The 23,260-nt window shown below is 40.4% G+C and overlaps 8 protein-coding genes across 8 annotated transcripts; 3 read left to right on the top strand and 5 right to left on the bottom strand. All coding sequences in view use genetic code 12, as the record gives it.

Moving 5' to 3' along the window:
• Positions 1 to 938: 938 nt before the first annotated feature.
• On the top strand, positions 939 to 3,466 carry MBT1 (MADS box transcription factor; the record flags this gene model as incomplete). Its single annotated transcript, XM_001387814.1, has 4 exons — positions 939 to 3,012; positions 3,037 to 3,074; positions 3,126 to 3,275; positions 3,309 to 3,466. 4 exons carry the CDS (start codon positions 939 to 941, stop codon positions 3,396 to 3,398), a joined length of 2,352 nt encoding a protein of 783 aa, XP_001387851.2.
• A 949-nt stretch (positions 3,467 to 4,415) lies between these two features.
• On the bottom strand, positions 4,416 to 6,142 carry SSH1 (protein involved in co-translational pathway of protein transport; the record flags this gene model as incomplete). Its single annotated transcript, XM_001387398.1, has 2 exons — positions 6,063 to 6,142; positions 4,416 to 5,911 (listed from the first exon to the last, which is right to left on the bottom strand). The coding sequence occupies exons 1-2, from the start codon at positions 6,070 to 6,072 to the stop codon at positions 4,416 to 4,418; spliced, it is 1,506 nt and encodes a 501-aa protein (XP_001387435.2). The 5' UTR covers positions 6,073 to 6,142.
• A 3,803-nt stretch (positions 6,143 to 9,945) lies between these two features.
• PICST_28380 (predicted protein) lies at positions 9,946 to 11,085 on the bottom strand (the record flags this gene model as incomplete). Its single annotated transcript, XM_001387397.1, has 1 exon — positions 9,946 to 11,085. The coding sequence occupies one exon, from the start codon at positions 11,083 to 11,085 to the stop codon at positions 9,946 to 9,948; it is 1,140 nt and encodes a 379-aa protein (XP_001387434.2).
• Positions 11,086 to 12,995: 1,910 nt separating this feature from the next.
• On the top strand, positions 12,996 to 13,602 carry RIB4 (6,7-dimethyl-8-ribityllumazine synthase (DMRL synthase); the record flags this gene model as incomplete). The annotated part of the gene is made up of 2 exons (XM_001387813.1): positions 12,996 to 13,038; positions 13,154 to 13,602. The coding sequence occupies 2 exons, from the start codon at positions 12,996 to 12,998 to the stop codon at positions 13,600 to 13,602; spliced, it is 492 nt and encodes a 163-aa protein (XP_001387850.1).
• An 861-nt stretch (positions 13,603 to 14,463) lies between these two features.
• PET112 (glutamyl-tRNA (Gln) amidotransferase subunit B (PET112)) lies at positions 14,464 to 15,990 on the top strand (the record flags this gene model as incomplete). Its single annotated transcript, XM_001387812.1, has 1 exon — positions 14,464 to 15,990. The coding sequence occupies one exon, from the start codon at positions 14,464 to 14,466 to the stop codon at positions 15,988 to 15,990; it is 1,527 nt and encodes a 508-aa protein (XP_001387849.1).
• Positions 15,991 to 16,484: 494 nt separating this feature from the next.
• STE3 (a-factor receptor) lies at positions 16,485 to 17,384 on the bottom strand (the record flags this gene model as incomplete). The annotated part of the gene is made up of 1 exon (XM_001387396.1): positions 16,485 to 17,384. A coding segment is annotated over one exon (900 nt), but the record flags the coding sequence as incomplete, so codon positions are not given.
• Positions 17,385 to 17,677: 293 nt separating this feature from the next.
• KAP123 (ran binding protein) lies at positions 17,678 to 21,366 on the bottom strand. The gene has a single exon (XM_001387395.1). It carries the CDS (start codon positions 21,315 to 21,317, stop codon positions 18,006 to 18,008), a length of 3,312 nt encoding a protein of 1,103 aa, XP_001387432.1. The 5' UTR covers positions 21,318 to 21,366; the 3' UTR covers positions 17,678 to 18,005.
• A 475-nt stretch (positions 21,367 to 21,841) lies between these two features.
• FAL1 (RNA helicase involved in maturation of 18S rRNA) lies at positions 21,842 to 23,041 on the bottom strand (the record flags this gene model as incomplete). Its single annotated transcript, XM_001387394.1, has 1 exon — positions 21,842 to 23,041. One exon carries the CDS (start codon positions 23,039 to 23,041, stop codon positions 21,842 to 21,844), a length of 1,200 nt encoding a protein of 399 aa, XP_001387431.1.
• Positions 23,042 to 23,260: the final 219 nt, after the last annotated feature.

Genomic DNA, 23,260 nt, shown 5'->3' with positions numbered 1-23,260 from the left:
TAGATAAGAGATTCCACATATAAGATCTGCAATGGCTGCGAAATGGACTTCTAGAAAGAAACGATTACTAAGGCGATCCATATTCTGACATATCGTACCGAATGCAAAATGTCATCGGCGACAGCAAATGAGTCCGCTAGGCTTCTCATTGCTGAGGCCAAATTTAATTAGTGGGTTCACAGACTGTATGGTACAGGCACACTCAAGACTTGATAATGTCAAGAAACAGAATTCCTCTCTTGAAACTTAACAGTACTGGTTCGTCAGTTCAGAAACACATTCCACGCAATAAACTTTTCGTCTATTTCTAGACACCACTTTCTCAATAAATCATTGATAATCTCAGCTCTTCTCAGTCTTTTCAATGGCATGTGTTTTGTAGATCTGACTCAGTCTGACTCTGTATCGGGCAAAATTTCAGTACTATCGTCCCTAAATTCCCCTTTCGTTAAGTTTATCTTCTCAAGTTGTACCGCCGCGAAGAGCCACTCATACTCCTATCTCGTACCATCGGCTGGAACCGGTACGACCCTCTGCTAATATATGAAATGCTTATGCGGGTGTGTGCGGGGTTTGGTGTTTATCACGTGATTGGGTCATGTCTCCCAAACCCCGTCAAACTATACTGGCATTTCTTATGCAATCAATAAAAATGATTCATTAGATGTAGGCTGAAAAATCAGTAAAAGCAATTGTGTTTTTTCAACCAATGCTGGTTTGAATAAAGGCAAAGACATAAAGATTACACAACTCATCACCATCTGCGACTTCAACAAATACATCACAGCTATCAGAGCTACCATATCCAGCTTATACCACTACCCCTTTCACTTTTAGCTGCGAACTACTCGTTCCTCAGTTTCTACCCATTTTTTCTTATACGAAGCTCATACTAGCTTTGCCGATCACCTCAGCATCTTATTTTTACCAATATCGTCATGGCTGAAACCAATGAAGTTGACGCAACGTCAAAAACAAAACAAAGAAAACATGTGAGCAGAGCATGTCTCGAGTGTAGGAAGAGACACTTCAAATGCGATGGGAAGGAGCCGGTATGTGATCGCTGTGCCAAAGCCAATAAGGAGTGTGTTTATGTAGAGAGCCATAGAGGAGGTCTGCGAAAGAAAGGTGTATCACGAAAAGCTGACAACAAGAACGGTGCGAGTGAAGGACTACAAGATATCGAGGATTTCGCGCTAATGAAGACCACCAAGGATCTTAACTTTGTCCAGGGCAAGGATAGCAATGTACGGGGCAGAAGCGGCAACAATGATGAAAGTGAACTCTTCGACGAGTTGTACAAGTTACCTTGTGCTAAAGACAGCACCAAGTGTAGTGGACTCAATTGTCCAGGTAAACATGCCGTACAGTATTTCCAGAGTCGACCCGACGGGAAAGCGTTGGACCTGAAGGAGGTGGAGATCCTAAACAATATCCGAAAGAGAATCAAGCTAGACCATTCTGTTGGAAATATAGATTGTCTCTTTGCAAATCGCGAACCAGTGAAGAATTTTGTCTCTTTCCGTGAGTTTGACTTCGGACTCAAGATCCACAACGCAGATCATTTTATCAACTTGGCTTCCCTCAACCAGGATGACATTCTCAAGAAGTACTATGAGAAGTTCCATGTAGCTCATCCGTTTTTTCCATCCAATGACGAATTACTTGTTTACCTTGCTACACCTTCAGTGGCTAGAGAAGTTCTTTTGATAATGCAAATCGTAGGTGAGGGCGAAACGTCTAATATTTATTCCAAGAACATCGACTTGATCTCAGACAGATTAATCCAGTGTCTTGAGCTTATCAAAACTAACAATGAGTTGGACCTTATGTCCATCCAAGTGCTATTGCTTGTATCAATTGTAGCACATATTTCCTCTCTCCATGTCTTCAGCAAGAAACTTAGACACTCCTGTGTTCACTTATTACAGGAGTTGGAAATCAACACGATCGATAAGGATGAGGGCTTGCCTAATGTGCCTGTGCTATCGCCAGAATCTGACGATCCTTCTAAAACTCCGAAACTATTCCACTCTTCCAGATTAAAACACATTTCCCACAGCAGTATACTCAACGCAGCCAGAAGAACATACTGGGAGTTGTACTTCTTTGATGTTATTATTGGCTCTGCTGACGGGAGAACTATCACAACTCTTGACTCGTTACCATCTCATATCAGCTATCCATCATTTCCCCCAAGAGAAGTATTCGATTACAAGGGCAGATCAGAAGCCGCGAAACTCGTCACGGACTCGGTCAAGTTGAATATTCAGATAATCGAGAAAAAACCGATCGACACCATGCTTACAAGGATGAAAGCTGCCATTTCGAGCTGGGAAATGAAATTAGAAGAGCCTCAGATGTATAATTCTCCGCCTTTGATCCAACAAAATGGTACTGTCAACGAAGGTGTCCATCAAGCTATCTTGTTGTGCAACTATGCCAAAATATTTGTCCACCGTCCATTCTCGTTCTTGTGGAAAATCAACTCGCCTCAGAATCCTAAATGTGGAGAGGAAGTGCTCGAAGCTAAGGACTTGCCAACACAGACTGACGCGGATTCCAGAGCAATTATAGAAACGAGAAAAACCATTGAAGCAGCAAACTCGATTGCCCAAGTATTAATCGATACGAATGCCTCTAAGGTCACAGAAAGAACTCCCTTGTTTGCCTGTGCTCTTGCTTTAGCATCCTTGGTTCATATCAGTGCATATGTCTGGGTTGAAAGCACACTATTAAACGACATTTCAAGGACATCAGGCTTAGATCCTAGTGAAATGGATGTTTATGCCGAGTACATTAAGCTCTCATTGTCTGCGATTTACCCTATCTCTATGCATTGGATCCTTTCTGGTAAGTTGGCCAGACACATTAGAGAGTCTTTGAATACATTGCGTCCCCAATTGTATTCCAAGTTAAAGGACAGCTTGCCTCAGATCGAGATCAGCATAGAAAAGATGAATTTGGGCGACTCCATAAATGATACCAGTTCTGAACCTAGTCGAACTTACAGTACTGAGCTGTATGATCCAAAAGATACAGCTACTGTTTCCACTAGTCAGACTAGCACTTCGGTTGGCTACACAGGGGAACCATTCTTGAACGAAGCTAGTAATTACGTTGAGCACCAAAGATCTGGACTTGTTGTCAATGCCAGTAATAATAACAATAATAACAATAATAACGGTAATAGTGCCATTACGGCCAACAATGTTGACCTTCACAGAAACAGCATCTCCAATTTGCAAGGCTATAGCAGTTTCTTCCCTAGTGGAGTTGAACAATTTGATATTCCTCTCTCTGGACAGTTGTCTCCAGTTTCGGATACAGGATGTGATTGGATTGATAAGGCATTATTGGATTACTTTGACGGAGAAAGCTTGAATATGGTGAGCTGATGAAGAATAACGACTAAATGGATATAAATGTAATAATGATTAATATATTGGAAATACAAGAATATTTTACATACTTTGTGTAAGGAATAGTGTGATCTGCGATTTGAAATGTATTTGTTGCGTTGATGTAATTGCTTCGTTCTCAAATACATGTTCAAATGTTTAAAGATGTAGTGAAATTAATGGGTGCAAAAGTTGTTCTTACAAGAAAGGCTTCAAATTCGTATACATTTATTGAAAAACGGAACATATAGTCATTTTTCTGAATACAGCATACATTAGAACTACATAATAACACAAAAACCAGAAAAGGGCCAATTGTCCTCAGCATAAAATCTTAGAATTCCACAAGGTTGGTGATCACGAAATATGCTGAACTAATGGAAAGATTATACGATGTAAAGGGCTCAGTATAAAATGTTCACGTGATTTTTTTTTTACGAAATGGCATGTATTACGACTAAAGTCCAACCTATCTACTACAAAGTATATAAATCATCCTCTAATCCATACCGATGGTGGAGGAAATCCTAAGATAAAAACCTCCGGGTGATATTACCTAAACACTAGGTGATATCCTTAGTTTTTTAGTTTTTTTTTTAGAAAACTGTAGAAAACGTGATATACGCATGATAAACGCGTGATAATAATTTCGGATGTGGAAGCTACAAAGGATGTTTTTCAATAAAGGCTCTGTGGCCGAGTGGTTAAGGCGGTAGACTCAAGTTCTACTATCGTAAAGATGCACGCGTTCGAACCGCGTCGGAGTCATTATTTTTCTTTTTCTTCATCGTATCTTTTTTTTTGCAATCATTTACATTCACCTACACTTCCTATCAATGATATTGTTTTATATTAACGCTAATTATGATTACACCCACGTCCGTGTGGGATATGAACATCTTGTACTTTGACAAGCAATGACGAATCAGATATGAACAAAAAAACTATGAAGATGGAAATCAAACATTAGTCGTACGAGATGAGGTACAGTAATGTCACTTTTGAGTGAAAAGACTACAAGAAGCCAGCACCGGATAAAGCACCGGAAAGCTGCGAAGCTCCACCATTTTGTTGGTATTCTACCATGAACTCTTCCAATACACTGAAAGCAGCAGAAACACCTACGATTGTGGCAGCACTCTTACCCAAGCCTCCCAAGAGGTCTCCGGCTACAGCAATAGCAGCCAAGATGAAGCCGCCTGAGACAGCAGCGACTGGAATAACTCTAGACAATTCTTTGGTGATGGAGATGTCTCTTTTACCGGAAATAGAGATCCCCTGGTCCTTGAATTGTTTGGAAATGTCCTTTGGAGCCGAGCCGGAGATGTAACTCCATTTCTCTGCGAACCAGGTGGCCAAGACAATGACGGTGGCAGAGTAGACTACGGTTCTGATAGGCGAGAGAATAGTGCTCAACAACGATGGGGAACTGGAGAAGAAGTACAAGGCTCCAGATGTCAAGTTCAAACGGTTGGAGTATGAGTCCAAGTTGAAGCTGGCAATTATGGAGAGTGCAAAGCTAGAGACGTTGGCCTTTTGCAAGACAACGTAAGCGAGATAGCCAAAGTACTGGATGTTGGCGATAACAGTATAAGCAAACAACACTGGCAAAGCTCCAGTGTACAACAATCTAATTGGGAAAACGTTGTTCATACCTCTGGCTCTGGTGGATCTGATAGGAAGTTCGATTCTCAAGTTTTGCAAGTAGACCACAGCAAGGGTGGTAGCAACAGTGATGTAGAACAGCGTGAAGTTGGGCAACTGCAATCTGGTGAACGAGTTGTAGACGTTAGTACCGATCTTGGAAATGTCAAAGCTAAAGTTTCTTGTGAAGTTGATGAGTGCACCATAGCTTTCGAACTTGTTAGAATTGTTGATTGGGAAAATCTCAAGACCTACAAGTTCGGCAATCAAGTTGGTAGCAGTCTGCAAGGCCAAGAACGACAAGGCTCCACTTCCAAAGGCATATCCCTTGTCAAACACTTCTACGATAAGAGTAATAATGAACGACCACGAGAGAAACTGAAAGAGAATCAACCCGTACCAGCCATAAGGAGTAGAGTCAGATAAAGGATCATAGCCACGGATGGCGTTGTCGTAGTAGCCGGAATAGATGAGTCCAACACCATAGACTATGGCGAGAACGAAACTGGTCAACTTTTGACCGGTTTGGAACAACTCACGGTCAGATCTGAGACCCAAGTTGACATTGACCAACTTCAAGCCTACAGCCAACTGCCAGAAGAAGGCTGCAGTAACAACAGGCAAGACTCCCAATTCGAACAAGGTGCCTTTTTCCATGGCAAACACTGATCTGAAGCTGAAGAAAGGATCCTCGATCTTGAACTGGGCGTTAGGCACCAAACCATAGATAGGAATCTGTCCTACAAGATAAATGATACCACTTCCCACAGTGAAGACAATTCTCTCGTCGAACGAAATGGCTTCAACGGGCCATTCGACTTCGGGCAACACCGGCAAGAAGAACTTTACTAAGTCAAGAAGGCGAACTGTGTTGTTAGTAGTGCAATGGAGTGTAGTAAACAATATGTGTATACTCTAGTATAGATTATTATAAGTGTATAGACATTCTATACGACAAGCTCTGCTCAATAGCTATGGATATGTTTACTAGCTATGACAAGATACTGGGGTACATACATCCACTCATATTAAAGGCAGTGACGGAACAAACGTGATAGACAACCACCGAAGTTTTCTTGTACTTGTTTCCAAAAGAGTATTCACTGAGTAGTCGGAGTCTCAGAGTTTTCCATCAGACTCACTCGCAAAACTTTTCGCTCGTCGAGATCCTTTCTCCAACTTACGTCACGTGATTGTATGGCTCCATTAAACGAAAGAGACCAGAGCCAGCCTAGTGCGTTAGAAACTTAATAGATGTGCCACGGCAAAGTTGCATACGAAAATGTTCACAATTTCACAGTCATATACATACATGTGAATAAACAGTCAGAATAAAGTCATGAATTATTCTTCTGAATTGTATTCTCGCTACAGTAGATCTGGTTGCAAAATGAGCCATATATCAGATCTTATTACGTCACGTGAGCTTATCTGGGAATTTGTATATATGCAGGTCTGTGTCCGTTTTGTGAGTAGAAGTTACTCTTGCTAAGTGTAAGAGAGGTCAAGATATAAAGTCTTGAAAAAAGGTGACTATTTATCCCGTTTCCTGTTTGTGTATGGAATTCTGGACATTGAGCTGTAGTCTGTTTAATGGGAGGAGCCAGTTAGTTCCAAAGGAAAGTACGATCGTGAATTACTTCTACCGTAGATCAGAAATAAATGATTTTGCAGTCGTTCCATATATGTTATACACATTTGATCTCTACCTCTCGTCATACCTTTACTGATCGAGGGCAAAATTATCCATTTCAACGTGTGAAATCATTTATAGTTGAATTAACTTATAGGAGAAGGTCATCAGAATGTACTCGAATGCAATACAACAAAAAAGTATCCTAGGCAAAATAGCTGTCAACTTCCTTGAAAGCATTGCCATTATGATACGAGATCTACAACCACAAACCTGGAAAACGTAACTTAAAAACTCTCAGCGTTTGTGTAGATAACGGGTATCTTTGCTAATTCAAACTGCAAGGCAAAGAGTCACTTCGGATTTACTCATCTGTCAAGACTTTGCATGCAATTTGCTTGTTAAAGAAGAATTGTACACTGAGACTTTGTGATAATGTAGGTTAACTTTGTGAATGTTATTTTGGCCATTTTCAGGAGTTCCTGAAAAATTGAATAGCCTACAATATATGGATCAGCATTTCATGTATCCAATCACTCAATTACACTGGGTTTTGAGTTCTGACCTTTTGGGAAAGGTTGCAAGATGATGTACTCCATAATCCTACAAGATGAATTATGAAGTAAGAGTTGCCATTCAATAAATGTATTCCATGTTTAAATATGTATATTATTTTCTACAATACACCATACCTTTTTATATCATCAACATTTGGACTTGACCGAGAAATGCACGAACCCGCACCGTGGCAAAAGTTGAACCTCGAGGTACCAATTGCCTCCAGATAGCAATTGTACCATTCAAGGCTTCCGTTTACTTTATTCACGAGAGTTGAAACTTTCAACTAGAATATTCTCTGCTTTCTCTCGTGCATCAATGTAGGCCTGTGCTACTTTAGGTGGATAAACTTGTTTGATCAAACCAATATATATTTGAGTGTTAATAGCCTCTATTGGAGTGTATAAAAGATATAATATCCCAAATAACATTGTAGCTGTCAATGTCAAAGAGTCTTGGCGGAAAAAGAGACAATTAGTTCCAAAAATTCGGTTTGCGGAATTCAAGCTATATAAATAGTCTCTCTTGTAATTTTTATTCCTGAAGGTCGAGCAATGCTATTTTTGGTTTGTGTCTTCTTTGTCTCATCTGCAGTTGTTGAAGTGGTTCCGATTTTGTGGGGACGTGATAATAGTATATAAAACCACTTCGCTGTTGTCAATTAATATTGAATGTCTGGCAAAACCCTCAAGACGATGTTTTGAGTGCAACTGATATTGTATTATTGGAAGACATTACCAAGGTAGTAGACAGTGTCGGCTCTTGCCTTGGAAAGTCCAGGCTTTTGAATTTGACTCTGATTAATCTACTTTGAATTTCACCAATGATGGTGTAGAAATCTCCTTCGATACACCCAAGTAACTAGAAATTGTTTACATTCGTACCGTCCTGGAGTACCAATTGTGTAATACTGTACTATAAAATGGTTAAGCAAATACAGCTTGTTACTCCTGTGATACTCTGTGGGGAGTATTTTTTTCCCTGATAAGAATTGGCTTAGAAATATTTTTTGAGCCTCTCGCCTAGTTGCAATCATTCAAATATAGTAACAAATTTCAGTTGTCTTTTTGAAACTATATTTGAAATATTTTCTTCTCGACACGTCAAAATGTCAGAAGAAGAGTTTAAGGATGAAATAGTGTCTGAAAGAGATACCTACTACTTCCAAGATAACAAATACTACCGAAGTGCTTTAGATGTCTCTAGTCGGCTTTTGCCTTTCAATCAATAGATGTCTAAGTGTCATCATTAGTATTATTCTATCATTGCTTTCATTTTGCTTCTATTTGTTTGCTCGATACCACTATTCAAACGATTCCATCAGACCCTTTGGATATTACGAAGATGAATGGGTTTCATTGACTCCAATTGATGGTGAACCTATGCAAGTAATCGAAAACCATTATGAAAGGATTTGGAGGCAAAAGTCATGAATACTACGGTCTACGAGAAACAGAAATTAGCAAATGGTTTGAGTGCTACTTTCTCTAAGTTTTATGACTTCGAATTTGACACTGTTTTTTTGACATTAAACTTCACCAACAATGATGACGATACCGACAATGTCAATGTGATTGAAATCTCCATCGACGGTCGTCCAGTATGGAGAACCTCCACACCTCTTTCTAAGTCAGACACCACAACCTATTCAAGCACCAGTAAAGATATTTCCAAGTAAATTTCACTCTTCGGTAAAAATACCAACCAATTCAAACTATTGTTGTTAGATATGTAATTCCTTACTGAAAGGGCTCAAAATTACATGCTATGAAGTTGAGCAGGATTGCATGCCTACTGTCTACCACTCTAAGTTATACACACACGGTGTAGGAAGATTGAGATAGTGAGTGCCCTGTTTAACGAGAAAAGATAGAGCAAGTCGTATTTTAGGTGTAATCAATTTGTAATACACACCTTCTCTGCGTCGTATGCTTAAACGCTCCTTCTACTATCCGAAGTCATTATTTGGTAGCGTTATCGCAATGTACGGCTCTTTTAGTTGTGGCACTACAGTTTCTTCGTCTATATCGACATCTTATGCAACAACTACTTCGTTCGTTTGATTCTTGTAGCTAAAACATGTTTCCACAGCCATCTCTGGCTCAATAGTTATCATTTTTGGACTTGAATAAAATCAACTACTCATATGATCGATACCTTGTAAGGTGGTACCCATACTTGTTCACTTGCAAGAAAGTTGTCTATACATTTTGTTTCCATTATCCATAGCTATAACATATTGACTATTCTCCCACCAAAAAGTTGCAGCCCTCGCAATAAAAGAAGTCAAGAATTGCCGCAAAAAAATGTGTCATTTGAAAGTCCGGTTCCGTTATTTTTTAGAAGCAAGGCAAAGGAACAAAGTCTTGCTTCAAAAATCAGTTACAGTAATACAGTTGCCGATATATATGTCCGTGGCATGAGTATTAAAAATTTGATAATAGGAAAATTCTATGTCGCTCGTGTGAACAAAGAGTCTATGATCCGTTCGAGTTCCTTTGGGTTTGAAAACTCTAGCCACTAGTTTGAAAAAAATGTTCTAATCTTGACCACAAACATACAATGTCATATCATTATTCTTATAGTATAGATTATTATCCAATTCTACACATACTCGCAAACCATACCGACCAGCGTAAAATATAATACCCAAATGACTCTACCATTGGCCTTTGACCTTCTATCACACATAGTGTACAAGACGATATTCTATATATCATTCCACGAAGCACTTCCACCAAAGCCTACACCTCCACATAATACCAACGACGAGCCTCCTGTAGTGTCTGAGAATGTCGTAGGATGAACCAACACCGATCTGGCCGGAATATTTGCTGTATTGCTCATGTAATTAACGTAGTCTGTCATGCCAGCAAAGCCAGCAAATTCCATATTAGTGTCTATAACCGTTTCTGTGTTCTTTCTGTTCAAAAGTAACAACTTGTAGATCAACTGACTCAATGCTGAAGGTGCAGCACCTGTAGCTGCCGAATTATTCTTTTCCAACAAGAACTTTCTGATATCGATCAACTTGTTGAACTTGCGGAACTTGTCCAACTCGTCTTGATCAAAGTACTTGAACAACTCGTCGCCATAGAACTGGTTGAGAAGCAATTTATTGGTGGGATCTTGGCTTTCTACTGCCACCTCTACTTCTCTACTGGTTTCCATCAAGTTCTCGTCAAGGTTCCAGCTGGCGATATTGTCGTCCACAAAGGCGTGCTCTGACATCGACAGCTGGTACCAGCTCTGTATCTTGTTCAGAAGGCTGTTGTTGTTGACTATGGGTTCGCTGCGCGTGATAGTCGAATCGAGGTGTCTCTTCCATCTGGAGTTGCCTCTATAGTGAGACTCGTCTATATCATGCTCTTCGTCATCTTCTTCGATGACATCACGGACTGCGACATCTCGCTCTATGTCTGCATCGGCTTCTTCCTCGTCTGAATACTCCTCGTCTTCATCTGAGTAGTACACGTTATCATGTGTGTTCAGAGTATCAGTCAAAGATAAGATATCAGACTCTGTGTTTCCAGCTCTGGCCGAAGGTTTAATGGGATTAAACAAGATATACAGCGAGTTGTCGTCTTCATGCAAATCCAAGTCGTCGTAGTCTGAGAAAATAGACGAAGTAGCATCATATTGTTGGTTGCCATGGGCATTGCCTCTGGCTCTGTTTCTCTTCTTCTTGGCTGTGACATTCTTAGTATTGGAACTAGAATTGTTAATATTGCCTGAACTGCTTTCATTTTCGTTTTCGTTTCCGTTTTCATTGCTGTTGTTTCCGTTGACCTTCAGCCCACTGGGCTTGTAGGGCACGGTTGTGTACTTCATGGTTGGGTTGATGGACATGGCGGGTCGGAGATAGAGCCCAGATGGTGACAAGATAAGGCCACAAAAACGAGGTGGATAGGTATCACGATCTTATAGAACGACTACAACAAAAGAATTATAGGTGCAAATCTCTGGGAATACCGAGACTATTCGAAAAGAAAACGAGAACTATTCTAAAATATTTGTCCAAGAGATGAGTGGTATTGTTGTTTTGTGCTTAATCAGTTCGGTCAGCCTGACTCCACCACAATCACAGTTTTTAGCGATCTTCGTTAGATAAGGTCACGTGCGCGATGGGCGAACAATGCGAGGGATAAACGGGAGATTGGCGTAGAGAGTTAGAGTCTGGGACGTGACTTCGATGATGCAATGGATGGAAAATTGCACTCTGTGGAGTTAACGTATATGTTGGATGAGTCAGGGCTACTCGGACATTGAATCCATTAACCTCAGTTCAAACTACAAATTACAAAATGGCTCCATAGTCAGCTTTGCCTCCTCATCGTAGAATTTCTGTTGGCTCGTATGCGAGATCCAGTTTGGTGCGAATTCGGATCTCTGGGAATTTTACTCAAATGGGAACGCCCACGGCACGAGCTGCACCGAATCAAGATTGAGAACGATGAGATGCCCTTCGGATCGACTACCTGGCTTTCGTTCTAACCCGAGCACACTGCATTGTTGACTACGAACCAGAATGTGACAAAAGTTGGGACTGTCCACTACAGAGAGCACTGTGCCCAGAGCCAACAAAAGGCCTTGTTGCGGGGTCGAAGATGTTGGATCATATCGGCCAGTTTTCCTACGGTATTGTGTTTATGTAGTTTAGTAAGAAGTGCAGTATACCAGAATTGACAAAGTACTGTAATCAGGTAAACATTCGAAACGATAATAGCTCTGTGCTACTGGCTTGTCCACTAAGCTCACTTCGAGAAATTATCTACTTAGAAAGCTCACAGAAATCTATCACTGTCTACAACTAAGTCTAGAACTAGAGTCTACAGACATTTATAATTCGTCAACGTCTCCGCTTAACAAATATTGTATTTCGTCGTGTTTTTCTTTTCGTCTGTTAGTACTATTCATATCTCGGTTTCAGCGTTCTTCAGATAGGGGTGAAAGACTATTTTGTATGTTATATCCATATTGTAACATCATTTGATAGTAAGAAGTAACAATATCATCACTAAAACGCTGCTTTTCGAAGCAAAAAGCACATACCATAGCATGGGAGCACATACCATAGCCAGTCCCATGTGAACTCGCCTGAGTTCACAAAGCACTTTGCCAGTTCTCCATGTCTCTACACCTTCTCTTCTTCGCTAGAACCAAAGTATAAAAGTGCTGGAAAGTTTTTTCTATACTGGTGTCAGGGGCGGGTAACCCCTTGGCAAATTCAAGCTTCCTAGGGCAATCTAGAACGAAGAACGCCAGTTTCCTTGCACATGAATATAGAATATGCTGTGTCGAACAGCTTCGATTGGAATCAGAAGTTTATTAAACTAGTTTTAGAGTCATTACTACGTTTTTGAACCTCATTCAATAGTGAATAAATGTAATAGCTACTACCTCAAGCTGTTCTTCGTGCTTGTTTCAGCATTCCAGATCTTATTAAAGAAAATCGATACAAATCTGATCTCTTTTATTCGTCTGCTATGTTTCATACCAGCACTTGTGATTGCTGTGGCTGTTTTCTGCTTCACTGCAGACTCCATATTTGCATTAGATAGAAAACTCAATTCCGATCCTCGCAGAAATTCGCAACCAAAAGCTTTATCTGCACCATTTCAAAATGCCTGCATGATGACAGCGTCCACCATTACCCGGCCGCTCTCCACTTAGTAAGGAATTGTAATACTATAGGAATCTGATTTTTCAGTTAATTGTTCAGGTTCCTTCTTTTCTCCCATACACTTATACAATAGAACATGGCTGTAGGTGGATTAGGACAGTTAGACCAACAGTACGATGGTATGTTTCTCTAGCAATTCGGGACAAACGCTTCCACATAGACCCGTTAGCACTCTGCAATTATTTCACTATAGTACTTTCTACTCTCTCAAAGTTCAGAAACTAACCAGTCTAGGCTCTAAGTTGAGAGTTGGTATTCTCCATGCCAGATGGAACTCTTCGATTATCGATGCGCTTGTAGCTGGTGCCAAGAAGCGTATGCTCGAATTGGGAGTCAAGGAAGAGAACATCATTATTGAAACTGTACCAGGCTCGTTTGAGTTACCTTATGGCTCCAAGTTATTTGTAGAAAAATACAAGAAATTGGGAAAGCCCTTGGATGCTGTGATTCCCATTGGAGTTTTGATCAAGGGATCCACTATGCACTTTGAATATATTTGTGATTCTGTTACTCACCAGTTGATGAAATTGAACTTCGAGTTAGATTTGCCTGTCATTTTCGGAGTCTTGACTTGTTTGACCGACGAACAGGCTGAGGCCAGAGCAGGCTTGATTGAAGGCAAGATGCACAATCACGGAGAGGACTGGGGTGCTGCAGCCGTCGAAATGGCCACAAAGTTCTGAGACGCCTTTGCTAGATATGCTTAAAAATGGATGCTATAACTGAGAAAATGGTAGATACTTGTAGATTAGTCAACCCACATCCACCGAAATAAACTCTGGGGTCTATTCGTTGTTTGTATCCTCCAGATACAAAAAAGTAATGCCTTCAGCCAGATTCGAACTGACGATCTCCTCATTACTAGTGAGGTGCCTTACCAACTTGGCCATAAAGGCATTGAAAATTCGAACGACCCCGGTGAGGATCGAACTCACGATCTCAAGATTAACAGTCTTACGCCTTAGCCAGCTTGGCCACGGAGTCATTTCGTGTGTGAGGATGTCAGTCGATTTATCACGTCGTTTGTATATCACGTGCAACACCCATACCGCAATACATAACAACCTACAATTTTTTTCTTTGAAATCATGTTTGAACCAAATCAGGTCCATAATAGAGAAAATGGTATTTATACATCTTCGTGTGGGTTTATGACTATCAACCTTCTATTGCTAAAGACTCTTCTTGTTCAAAAATAAGATAAAGGTGATATATCTGTATATTTACAAAGTTGACAATAAAACTATGGAAAATAGCATTAATTGAGCATATTTGAAAAACTAAGTTCAAAACTACTTCAACAAAAGCTGAAATCGTATTCACTCATTATAGTAGCATCTTCGCCAGCCTCAGTTTCCTTCTCAAAAGCCTTCATTTTGTCATCCTTAGCTAATGGAGTCTGAACTTTGCAATCATTTAATAATCTTAAGCCTGCACGTAATAATATACCTATTATTTCATTCAAGAATTCTAAATTTTGCAATATATTGAGAAGAAAAGACATTTTTCACCATAGAGACCATATAAGTTATCTAAATGAGGTCATGAGGTCTATACGACTATTCCATACTTCATCCACATGGTTGAGTAAGTTTAAACTTGACCCCAACTACAAGTTCAAATGTGGGATCGAAATACATACACAGTTGAAGACCAAGTACAAACTCTTTTCTTTGTCTCCTACCAGTTTCTACTCTACACCCAATTCTAAGGTCAGTTACTTTGACTGCGGGTTGCCTGGAACGCAGCCAAAGTTGAATCCAGAAGCATTGTATTTGGCTTTGAAGCTTGCAGTTGCATTGGATTGCGAAATTCAGCAGAACTCATCCTTTGATCGTAAGCATTATTTCTATCCAGATCAGCCCTTAGGTTACCAGATCACCCAGCACTATCATCCGATAGCCAAAAACGGGTTCCTAGAATTGAATTCCAAGTTTGACGAGATAAAGAATTCTTCAAAAAAAATCAATATAGAGCAGATTCAAATAGAACAAGATACGGGCAAAACGACATACGACAAGTTTGATAAGTCGGTGAAAGTAGACTACAACAGAAGCAATATGCCATTAATTGAGTTGGTCACCAAACCAGATTTCGAAGATTTACAACAGGTAAGAGCATTTGTAAAGAAATACCAGACTATGGTAAGACACCTTGACATTTGCACGGGGGATTTAGAGACTGGTGCCATTAGAATCGACGTCAATGTCAGCGTCAATGGAAATCCTAGAGTGGAGATCAAGAATTTGGGTAGCAATAGTGACATTCAAGATGCATTGAAATACGAATATACCAGACAAGTTGACTCAATCAAGAATAACGAAAAAATTATTCAGGAGACAAGAGGCTGGACTGGAACTAAAACTGTGAGTTTGAGATTAAAAGAAGATGCTGTAGATTATAGGTACGTTCCAGACTCCGAATTACCCTTTATCAACCTTAGTCCAACAATTGCGTCTGATATCAAAGAAAGCTTGCCAGAATTGCCCGAGCAGATATTGCAAAAGTTGACCTCGAAACCATACGACTTGGAATTAAAATATGCAAGATTCCTTACCGAGAATAGAGATACTCTTAACTACTACTTCCAATTGTTCAAAAGTGTTGCTGACAGACACCATTCAGGAAAGCTAGCAAACAATTGGTTCATCCACGAGTTCTTGGGAGCCTTTACGAAGATTAATGTGAAAGTCGATCTAGATATTCTTCCAGCCAACTTCCTTGCAGATTTAGTTTTGCAAGTTGCAGAAAAAAACATTTCTACAACATCTGCAAGACTTTTGCTATTGCAAATTATTCAAACTCCAGAAGATAAAGGAAAACCAATTCAGGACCTAATTGTACAATACGATCTAGGGTCCCCAGTAGATATGTCAACCGAAGACTTGAATGATGCAGTTAGCGATATTTGCTCGGAAATCATTTCCAACAACGCTGACGTAGTTGAGAGAATAAAGAAAGGACAGAAGAATAGCATCAAATTCTTAATTGGACTTGCAATGAAAGAAACACAAGGGAAGGTCAATGCCAAAACCTTCTCAGAAAAATTTAACGAACTACTTGACTTGTAAATATCATCATAGAACTTGTATATATTTTCACATTTTAACGATTTAGATAGAAGTACAGAGTAGGACTAAAAGAAGGATAAATAAAACAAATATTAAAGGTCAGGTGGCTTCTGCGTAACCAGGTAGCTGTAGGATATTCCCTGTTCACAGTTATCTCTTGTGGTTGCATTCAAGATACGATTTAGCTCTTCATTTGAATCGCCATCATAATCTAGAATACCTGTTAGATCATGTTCAGCAGAAGAAACAGCATTTATCGTGAAGTTACTCTTCAATGTATCAGTTTGAGTCGTTGGAGTGGTATTATAATTGACAATTTCCGAGATTTCACGAGTGAATTCATTCATTGTCGAATTGTTAGTCAACTGTGATGACCCAGCAGAAAACTGTGACTTGCGACTGTCAACCTTGACTTGAGTGGGTAATCTTGTAACATAAGGCAAGTCTGCTGAAGGAGTGCCCAATTCTTGATCTTCGTTTTTGGAAGGAAATCTGATTCCAAATTTGCTAAGTATACTCTTGTATGTTGAAATGGAGTCAGAGCCAAGTCCAAATAAGAAGAAGGTTATAAAAGACAAGCCGATATTGACGAATTTGTCATACAAAAGGTAGAAACCGAAGTCAGCATATAAAATCTCTCCCCACATTTCATTATGAACTTCCTTCCAATTGAACTTACCTCGGTAAACACGAAGGTCCCCTATAAAATAGTAGATGGCTAATGGGGTCATTGCCAAAATAACAAGCAAGCTAAAGATAAGTAATCTTGCAAATCTCTTGATATTCAATCCAGAATTAGTACATCTCAATAGATCAATAACATCTTTCCTCTTCTGGAAGTATTCATACAATGTCAAAGAAGCAAAGATGACAGCAACCACACACCAAACGATATTCCAGATCGAATACAACCCAATAGTAACACCGGAAGCAACATAAGCTTGAGTACATCCCTGGTAACGGAAAATATCGTACCTGTTGGCCAAGATGATATAGTTGGTACACATGATAAAGATTGGCGTGATCAAACAAATACTTAAATCGATAATCAACTTCTTTCTGGAACCTGGTCTTATAAATGTTGGACTCTTTGCACAAAGAATCATATAAAGATTAAGTGACATAGCTGAAATAGCGGCAATTTTCCCCGACGAAGAAGCAGCTTCAAGTCTGGTCGTAATGTCACACCAAATTTTACCGTCCCAAACTTCATCGTAGTTGTCTCCGCTCCAAATCATGAGATTAATGAATGTGTTGAGATTAAGAAAGTGAAACCAAAACATCAACATGATTGCTGGTGTGTTCCTGCAACGACAATACCAGATGAATGGTGGGATTAAGAGGACGAAGGCTATCATTGACAACGCAGCAACGGCTGCAGCTTTTGCAATCATTATGAAAAATCATGCACTGAGAATGGGTGCAAAACATAGCGACTGTGAACGCAGTGGCAGATTTCGTCCCCTTTTATAGATTTCTTTCAAATACAACTGGCTTGGGCCATATCCACAATACTGCTGACTATACCGATATCTGAAACATCTGGATGCAAGATGTATGCTCTAACTGTTTGATAGAGTATAATTTAAATTGCGTTAAATGTGGGAAAAAATAGCCCTTAGCGCTCCCAATGAGGCATTTCCTGCAGCCCCAAAATACCTATTTTGCAACTATAAGGACCAAAGTAAAACCAGAAATTATTTATCTAGCCAAATACAATTTTCACTTTAATTAAATAGCAAGATACCCCACACCTGAGTCATAAAACACGGACTTTTTGTACACACCTGTCACAACAAAAAGGATAGGGTCAGTCCCTTTCAACGAGTCCCTTTGAGGGAGCCCCGTCCACTTCTAGAAGAGAGTATTATCAATGAGGATAATCCTGGTTAGATCTAAATAATATATTGTAGGCTATACAGGAGAAAACAAAATTAGTGTATAAGGAACATCACGCAGATATTCGGAAGAATATGTAGAGGTACGAAGTAAGGTTTGAAACCAGCCAATTTTTCTTAGGCAATGACCGACCTCAATACTTCGTTGGCGGAGACAACTCCACTGAACTTTTGCTCCAAGTACTTCAACAATTCTACCACTTTGGATCTCAACTCGTCAGTCGAGAATTGTTTCATGCTATCGAGGTTTTCTTCTCTACCTAAAGTAGATTCGTTGACCAACTTGATTCTCTCAGCATCGGCAACAAAGACCTTGGCAAAGATGTCCACCACCTTTTGGGTTTCCTTGACAATCAAGTCGTTGTTGTCACTGTATAACTTGATGATCAACTTGAAGATAGGAGTGTTTTCTTCGAGCCCAGTTTCTAATGGCAAGTGGGCCAACAATGGACCGAGAACATGTTGCAATGGAACAGCTTGTTCGTGCTTCAAGATCAATCTGGCAACACATCCAGAAGCGTTGGCATATGATCTGTTGATGACGTCTTTAGTTTCTTCGTCATCAGCGTTGTCAGCTCTTCTGTCTGTCTTGTTTAACAACTGGAACAATAATTGTAAGATAGCGTTGTAGCCACTAGAGAGGTCAGATGAACTGTTTTCAACAATAAGACCGACACCGTAGGCAGCATTACCCTTGACTTCTAAGGACTTGTCGTTAGCGAGTCTATCAGTGAATATTTGTAACAATTCTTGTTCGTAAGGGTTGTTGGACTTCAATCCACCAACAATTTCGGCTAAAGCACCAACAGAGCTGACTCTGATGTTCTTGGACTTGGTGTGGGCGTTAGAGATGATGATGCTCTTGAAAGATTCGAAGATCTTGGCGAAGTCACCTTCTAATTCAAGCGACAAGTTGACCAACACTTCCAAGGCGTTCTCGTAGATCATTGCGTCGGTTTCAGAAGCATCTTCTTCGTCCGCAGGACCTTCTTCGTCTTCAACTTGACAGGGGTGTTCCTTCTTCAAGATGTACATCAACTGAACGCACAATTGTTCCAAGGCAGAAGTGTTGGAAGCATCATCTACGATGGTGTTAGGACCCATGACATGGATGGCATCAGCAACACCATCCAAGATGCAAGCAACCATGGACAACTCAAATTCTTCTTCCAAGAGAGGAATAGCGATTTCTCTGAGTTGTTGAACCAATTGCAAAACAGATGGATCAATGTAGGCAGCTTGTGGCACACCCTTTGGAGCTTTGAAAGAGGCACCATGAGCAGCAGTGAACATAGCCTTGGTGATCTTGAACAAAGCGGACATAGCGGCTTCTCTCATACCATAAGAGTTTTCGATCTGGTCCGACAACGTCTTGAACGAGGCCTCCACGTACTTGGCAAATTCCTTGCCAGTACCGATAGCCAATTCAGACAAAGCAACAGAGGCGATTTCCTTTTCAATAGTGATACCAGTGTGGACCTTGAGTGCGTTTCCGACATCGTCATCCTCTTCGTCTACTTCATCAACGTTGAAAGTGAACTCATCTTGTTCTAAACACTTGAGAATCTGTGGTACGATCTGGTCCAAGAAACCAGCGAATTCTGGTCCATACACCTTAGCCATGTTGGAGATGAAGGCGAAACCAGACTCTCTGATTCTAGAGTGTTCGGAGCTCAATGAGCCATAAGCAGCTTCTACCAAAGGTTTAGCATACGAGGAGAAGGATTGAGTTCCAACGGCTCTGGCCATGGTCGAAATATTCTCGAAAGTTTGGGCTCTCAACTCGATGTCGTCTTCAGTCATACCATCGGTTTCAGCAGCATTGGCAAGGAATGGTTCAAAGTACTGAATAGATGTGTTGAAGTATGGGATGAAAGCCTTACCAGAAGCAAAAGCAGTGGAACCTATAGCCGAAACAACGGCAGACTTTAATTTGGACGAGTTGGCCTGTTGCAACATCTGGAACAACTTGTTCATCAAAGGCTCGATATATGTACCCATTGAGTCGTGACTCATGAATTCGATCAAACCGTCCAAGGCATAACAGGCATACTTGTAGGCAATGACATAGGTGGCCGTTTCAATGATGTCGATAATCAATGGCAACAACTCCTCGTGGTATTCGGCTACAATGTCTTGCAATTCGGAAGTCAAATTCGACAACGTTCTCAAAGCTGCCACTCTGACGAGAATTTCTGAGTCCTTTAAACCTCCAACAACAGCTGGAATAATCTTTTGGATATGAGTGGAGACGTAGTCTGGAGCTCCAGATGAAACAACACCTATACATAACAAACCACCTCTTCTCTCGAACTGATTGGAAGAAGATAACAACGAGGGTAAAGCTTCAAACAATGGAGTGATGACCTGAGAAGGAGCCAACTCGGCCGACAACATTGCTACCAATCTCAAACCCAAACTGGATGGCGAATTTTCTTCGTTTTCGTTTTCTTCATCATCATTTTCCAACTCAGCTTCTACATCGATTTCCTCACAGGCAATCTTGACAGCAACCAATGTCAATTGAGGACCCAACTTGTTGGAGGAGATCTTGGATTTTCTCATAGAGACACATGAGATCAAAAATTGCAATGCAAACGTTCTGTACTCTTCGTCCAAGTCAGTATTTGAAGCGATACCTGCGACAAACTGGATCAATGAAACTAAATGGTCACCTACCAACTTCGAGTCCAAGTAAATCAACGAATTGAATACATTGAAGATATCCTTAGCTTTTTCTGAGTCATCAGCAGCAAGAACCTCTTTCAATACCTCAACCATTCCTGGGATAGAGTCTCTGAACTTAGCAGCGGAGGCAGCATCGACTTGGGCATCTTCCTCGAGAAACTGTGAAAGAACATCCAATGACAATACCGAGTTGACCCTGACATCTCTGGAGGATTGGTCAGATAACAAGTTGGAGAACAAAGTCAAGAATTCGCCTACATGAGCTACAAGGGCTGGGATCTGAGTTTCCAAGATGGTGTACAAGGTGTAGACAGCCATTTCCTTAGTCTGGACATCGGCATTCTGCACTCCGCTCACCAAAGTAGGCAAGAGATCTTGCCATTCATTGCTTTCTAAGTCAAGTTCACCAATAGCAGCAACGACACGGGCTGAGGAGTGTCTGATCAACTTGCTAGGTTGTTGAAAGGTGTTGTTCAACAAGTTGTCCCTGATAGCAGGCTTCAAAGAAGCGTCTACATTGGCCCAGTTGGTCAACACGAGTTTTCTTGCTTCAACAGCAGCCAACTGCTTAAGTTTGTCGTCCTGAGCAGTTTGCAAAATCTGAAACAAAGCTGGAAGGGCTAGAGAGTTGGTGTAGAACTGTTTGGTCAACTGCTGCGATGCCTGTTTAATGACGGCAGAGTCAGGAACCAACGTATTTCTCAACGTCTCTTCTAACGAAGCGAGATACTGCGAATCCATGGCTGCTACTGGCTAGTTATATCGTGAATGCTATCAAAGACACAGAAGTAGCTGGAGTTCTAGTGAAGAATAGCTTTTTGAATACTATTGTAAGATCAATTTCCTACCAAAAAATTTTGAGATGGCTGTGTCACGTGTATTCAAATCAAATTTTTTTTCGCGATTCTTAGTCGCCTGTTGGAGATGACATGGACCAAGCTGATGGCCAACTAATGATTATAATTCAGATAAATGTAAGTGAAATAGTTGAATGCAATCAATTGGAAGCATTTGGAAATCTTGAGACTTCATTTCTTCTTTGTATGGTATTTTCTTCTACTATTTTGTCTATAGTGTTCTCTGCTATTATTTTGTCTCTCTCCACGCATACTTTTTCTATCGTGTAGATGGCTGCGAAAAAATTTACTCGGAATTTCTCTCATAAACGCATTAAGATACGCCATAGATACGTTGGTTAAATTAACAAGTCTAATCTAGGCAGAGCTTTATATACTATATTGAAAACCAATGCATTATGTCTATTCCTACATTATATCGTTAATGTTCATGGGCATTTCTCTGATCTTCGTCGAGTAATACTTCTCAAAGTCTCTCAACGTAGCAACATCCTCCTTAGTGATCAAATTGATGGCTACCCCCTTTCTTCCAAATCTTCCGGATCTACCGATTCTGTGTATATAATTCTCTTTATCAGTGGGCAAATCGTAGTTTATCACGAGCGAAACTTGTTGCACATCAATTCCTCTGGCCCACACATCGGTGGAAATCAACACACGGGAGTTTCCCGTTCTGAAATCGTTCATGATGGAGTCACGTTCGTCCTGTTTCATGTCACCATGCATAGACACAACAGTAAAGTTCTGCTTTCTCATCTGGTCAGTGAGCCAGTTGACTTTGAGCTTGGTGTTACAGAAGATCACGGCCTGGGTGATGGTCAAGTTGTCGTACAAATCACACAACGTATCAAACTTCCAGTCTTCTTTCTCACACTGAACATGATACTGTTTAATACCTTCAAGAGTGATCTGGTCTCGCTTCACCAAAATCTTGACAGGGTCTGTGGTGAACTTGTTGGTCATTTCCAACACTTCTCGTGAAAGAGTTGCACTAACTACAACCACCTGGACTGAAGGGGGCAAGTACTTATAAACTTCGTAGATTTGTTCTTTGAAACCTTTGGTGAATAATTCGTCAGCTTCGTCCAAAATCAACATCTTGATATTTCTAGTGGATAATTGCTGTCTCTTGACCATATCCACGACTCTACCTGGAGTTCCACTCACAATCTGTTGGCCCTGTTTCAACTTCTTGATGTCATCGCCCACATGCGTTCCTCCTATACAAGCATGTGTGTGGATGTTCATGTAGTCACCTAAATGTTTAACGACGTTCTGAATCTGAACTGCCAACTCTCTAGTTGGGGAAAGAATTAGCGCCTGACAGTCTTTGGCATTAGTATCTATGGCTTGGAGCATTCCTATGGAGAAAGTGGCTGTTTTCCCAGTTCCCGATTGAGCCTGGGCAATAGTATCTCTCCCGTTAATGATCTGCATGATGGCACGGGACTGAATAGCTGAAGGAGCCTCAAAACCATAGCCATATATGCCTTTTAAGAGGTCTGGCTTGAGGTTCATGCTTTCAAAAGTCGCATGCACCTTAACATTCTTAGTGGACTTGTGGGAGAACTCCAATTCGTTGTCCAAATCTCTGTCGAAATCGTCCATATTGTTGTTTTAACCGAACTATATTACAAGATACTATGATACAAGATCTTCAATAGAGAAGAAAGGAGGTTTGCTATATTTTAAAGTTGATTGATATATGGAGCACTGAAATATTTCACTTGAGATGCTCTCTAAATTTATTTGAGATGAGATTCGCGAATAGTTCAATGAAATTTATTATGAGAGTAGATTTCACAACATACCATTTCAAATCACTTT

Source organism: Scheffersomyces stipitis, chromosome 1 (genome assembly GCF_000209165.1).
Source record: "Scheffersomyces stipitis CBS 6054 chromosome 1, whole genome shotgun sequence".
Taxonomy (NCBI): Eukaryota; Fungi; Ascomycota; class Pichiomycetes; order Serinales; family Debaryomycetaceae; genus Scheffersomyces; species Scheffersomyces stipitis.
Note: the sequence above shows the minus strand (reverse complement) of the source record. Positions and strands in the feature narration are given on the sequence as shown.